Below are 4,276 nucleotides of genomic sequence, written 5' to 3' on the forward strand. Positions count from 1 at the left end.
GGCTTTCCTGTGCGTAGTTTAGCTCTGGTGTGTGTGTGTGGCCTGAGTAACCCTGTGGCTTTCCTGTGCGTAGTGTAGCTCTGGTGTGTGTATGTGGCCTGAGTAACCCTGTGGCTTTCCTGTGTGTGTGTGTGTGTGTGTGTGTGTGTGTGTATGTGGCCTGAGTAACCCTGTGGCTTTCCTGTGCGCAGTGTAGCTCTGGTGTGTGTGTGTGTGTGTGTGTGTGTATGTGGCCTGAGTAACCCTGTGGCTTTCCTGTGCGCAGTGTAGCTCTGGTGTGGCCTGAGGAATGGGAAGTCATTAAGAGACTTTTTGCCGTCGATCACACCATCAAAATCACCAGGAGAACGGCGACGGCAGAAGACAACACTGTGACCACACTGTACGTGTCTGAACCGGGTGAGTACTGTCCTGTGCTCTTGGTGGCGGTCGGCATCCTGTCCTCCAGCTTCTCCGCAGACTAGAACGGAAGCTGTGGTAGCACTTGTTACATACATGATCTTCTGCAGGTCACTGAAGCTCCGCTGGTCTCTGACGGTGCATTAGAATTGCCTTCAGGGGGCACTTAAATAGAATAGGATTGGAATCATTTGGGCAGGGTTTGGGGATATATCAAGTGAAGGCTGCCTTGGGGTCTCCTGGAGATCAGGGCGGATTGGCTAGGATTTGCATACTTGAATTAACGGCCAGCTTTGGCTAGGGCATGGGGACCTGTGAATTGGGGGCCCGCTTTGTGCTAGGACTTGGGGACCTGTGAATTGGGGGCCCACTTTGGGTAGACTTCAGGACGCGTGAATTGGGGGCCCGCTTTTGCGAAGGACTTGGGGACATGTGAATTGGGGGCCCGCTTTTGCGAAGGACTTGGGGACCTGTGAATTGGGAGCCCGCTTTGGCTAGGACTTGGGGACCTGTGAATTGGGAGCCCGCTTTGGCTAGGACTTGGGGACCTGTGAATTGGGGGCCCGCTTTGGCTAGGACTTGGGGACCTGTGAATTGGGGGCCCGCTTTGGCTAGGACTTGGGGACCTGTGAATTGGGGGGCCCACTTTGGCTAGGACTTGGGGACCTGTGAATTGGGGGCCCGCTTTGGCTAGGACTTGGGGACCTGTGAATTGGGGGCCCGCTTTGGCTAGGACTTGGGGACCTGTGAATTGGGGGCCCGCTTTGGCTAGGACTTGGTGACCTGTGAATTGGGGGCCCGCTTTGTGCTAGGACTTGGGGACCTGTGAATTGGGGGCCCGCTTTGGCTAGGACTTGGGGACCTGTGAATTGGGGGCCCGCTTTGGCTAGGACTTGGGGACCTGTGAATTGGGGGCCCGCTTTGGCTAGGACTTGGGGACCTGTGAATTGGGGGCCCGCTTTGTGCTAGGACTTGGGGACCTGTGAATTGGGGGCCCGCTTTGGCTAGGACTTGGGGACCTGTGAATTGGGGGCCCGCTTTGGCTAAGCTAGGACTTGGGGACCTGTGAATTGGGGGCCCGCTTTGGCTAGGACTTGGGGACCTGTGAATTGGGGGCCCGCTTTGTGCTAGGACTTGGGGACCTGTGAATTGGGGGCCCGCTTTGTGCTAGGACTTGGGGACCTATGAATTGGGGGCCCGCTTTGTGCTAGGACTTGGGGACCTGTGAATTGGGGGCCCGCTTTGTGCTAGGACTTGGGGACCTGTGAATTGGGGGCCCGCTTTGTGCTAGGACTTGGGGACCTGTGAATTGGGGGCCCGCTTTGGCTAGGACTTGGGGACCTGTGAATTGGGGGCCCGCTTTGGGCTAGGACTTGGGGACCTGTGAATTGGGGGCCCGCTTTGGCTAGGACTTGGGGACCTGTGAATTGGGGGCCCGCTTTGTGCTAGGACTTGGGGACCTGTGCATTGGGGGCCCGCCTAATCCTGTATTTCTTCCCCAGCGCTGTGTCCTGGCTGCCGGGAAGGATTGCTGTGTCAGCAGGAGAGAGACATGAGGGAATATGCCCAGGCCACAATCTACATTCACAAAGTGGTCGATAATAAAAAGGTTCCTCTTCCCGTTGGGTAATGTGTGTGCGTCCTGCAGAGAGCACGGAACCCGACCTTACTTGTGCTGTCTCCGCAGGTCATGAAGGACGCTGCTCCAGAGCTCAATGTCAGCAGCTCGGACCCAGAAGATGACAAGGAGGAGCCCAGAGCTGAGGGAGAAAATGATCCAGACTTCAACCAGGTCAGCACCAGATGAATCCCCCGCAGCCTGATCCTTGTATAGCTCAGGGGCTTTGCTATGTGCAGGAGTAGTTCATCATTTGCTGGCTCACAGCTCCACCTTGTGCTGGAGGAGGGTAGTGCAGCCATGTTGCACCTTCTGTGTTTGTCAAGTGATAGAACTGCTCCCGTTATCTTAGTAATCGGGACACAGAATATTCCTTTGAAGGGTGCTGTTTTTGTTTTTCTTGCTCAGGCCAATGGGGCAGCAAAGAAACAGAAGCTTTCCAGCCAAGGGCAAGCCTCTTACCAGAAGCAGGGGATCCGGCGGAGCACGCGACACAGGAAAGTGAGAGGAGAAAAGGCCCTGCTGGTTTCTGCCAATCAGACATTAAAGGACCTTAAGATCCAGGTAACCTTCCGCCCCAGGACATCGCATTTAGGCATTGCAGGTCATGGATTGGTGTCTGTAGGCCTTGTCTACAGGCAAGAGATGGACCTCAGAGGGGTCCTCTCTGCAGCCTGGCCAGGAAGATCCCTATAGATCAGGGGGGGGGGCGTTGGGTCACGTCTGAGGTCCCTACAGTTATAATGGCGCCCGTCTCCGTGTGTCCGCAGATTATGCACGCCTTCTCTGTGGCTCCCTTCGACCAAGAATTTGTCCATTGACGGGAAGTGCTTGAACGACGACTGCGCCACCCTGGGCTCGCTGGGAATTATTCCAGAATCTGTCATTTTATTAAAGGTATTTACTGGTGTCAGTCATGAGAGGCCTGGAGCACATGTCTCCATCTGGCGGAGAGCATTATATAACCCGTATTTCATGCCCTCAGGCCGATGAACCTATCGCGGACTATGCTGCCATGGATGATGTAATGCAAGGTGAGATGTCGGAGAACTGTATAGGGTCTGTGTAAGGGGTGAGTAGCGGTCCGAGCCAAGTGCGCAGGAATCGCCGCCAGCCGTAGGTGTGGTCCTGGTGCGTCGGCAGTAATACGCTGTGTGTGTGGGTGGATCCGGATCTTCTGATCTGTCACACTGATAGTGTGTTGTACGTATGTAGTAACACGCAGCTCTCTCTCTCTATCTCTCTCTCTCTCGTGCAGTTTGTTTGCCAGAGGAAGGATTCAAAGGTATGACTGGCGTATTTATCCCTCATATGTCAGTGTGTTACATAGCTGCATGCCCAGAATCCTGTAACTTACCTGTCTCATTACCAGGGACGGGCCTGCTGGGACACTGACGCTGCGGGGATGCGACACACTGGGCTGTCCTAGGCCAGAGGATTCCTGATGTCTCTTCCAGGAGGTTGCGATCTCCCACTCCGAATAATGCCTTACAATGAACATAGCAGATTGCACTGAGGACTGCAGATGTAGGAGGAATAATTCTACTTTTTATATGTAAATAAAGATGGTGGTGTCGAGGGGCAGTGTGTATGCATATATTATATATATATTATACCTTGTTTACACTGGGGTAATTCCATTCTGTGCAATGTATCCCACCAGCGGCTTGTGTCTTGTGTTATATACATCTACAGATGTGAGTTTCATTTCTGGCCGGCTTGGAACATTAAACAAATCCAATTCTGCAGATCGTGTACTGTGGTGTCTCTTACTATCAAACTGGGGGGGTCAGTTGGCTAAGCAGATGGGGGGGGGTGGGGGGGTGGGGGGGTGGAATGATGGCCCAGTGAGGCAGACAGCGTGGGGGGGGGGGGTGCGTTGAGGCAGACAGCGTGGGGGGGGGGGCAGTGAGGCAGACAGCGTGGGGGGGGGGGGGGGCAGTGAGGCAGACAGCGTGGGGAATGGCCCAGTGAGGCAGACAGCGTGGGGAATGGCCCAGTGAGGCAGACAGCGTGGGGAATGGCCCAGTGAGGCAGACAGCGTGGGGAATGGCCCAGTGAGGCAGACAGCGTGGGGAATGCCCAGTGAGGCAGACAGCTGGGGCAGGGGGGCGGCGGCGCTGCGACCAGGCGGCCGGCTGGGGTGGAAGTGTGATACCTTTTTCATGTATAGAAGTGACCTTACTGCTGGACCTGGCCTCCATGACGTACATACCTGTGTGTAGCCAGTGTGGTGGTAGCTGTACTATGTAGATGTCA

The 4,276-nt window shown here is 55.2% G+C and overlaps 1 protein-coding gene across 1 annotated transcript in view; it reads left to right on the forward strand.

Annotated features, from left to right (window-relative positions):
• Positions 1–3,765, forward strand: part of USP48 (ubiquitin specific peptidase 48) — a 65,318-nt gene extending 61,553 nt beyond the window's left edge. The window contains 9 exon segments of the mRNA XM_083161785.1: positions 266–399; positions 1,902–2,008; positions 2,087–2,191; positions 2,426–2,581; positions 2,788–2,823; positions 2,825–2,914; positions 3,003–3,051; positions 3,276–3,302; positions 3,390–3,765. Of these exon segments, the coding sequence (XP_083017911.1) occupies positions 266–399; positions 1,902–2,008; positions 2,087–2,191; positions 2,426–2,581; positions 2,788–2,823; positions 2,825–2,914; positions 3,003–3,051; positions 3,276–3,302; positions 3,390–3,412 (727 nt within the window). The 3' untranslated portion in view covers positions 3,413–3,765.
• Positions 3,766–4,276: the final 511 nt, after the last annotated feature.

The sequence above is a fragment of the Crinia signifera genome, chromosome 19 (genome assembly GCF_055691185.1).
Source record: "Crinia signifera chromosome 19, ASM5569118v1, whole genome shotgun sequence".
Classification (NCBI taxonomy): domain Eukaryota; kingdom Metazoa; phylum Chordata; class Amphibia; order Anura; family Myobatrachidae; genus Crinia; species Crinia signifera.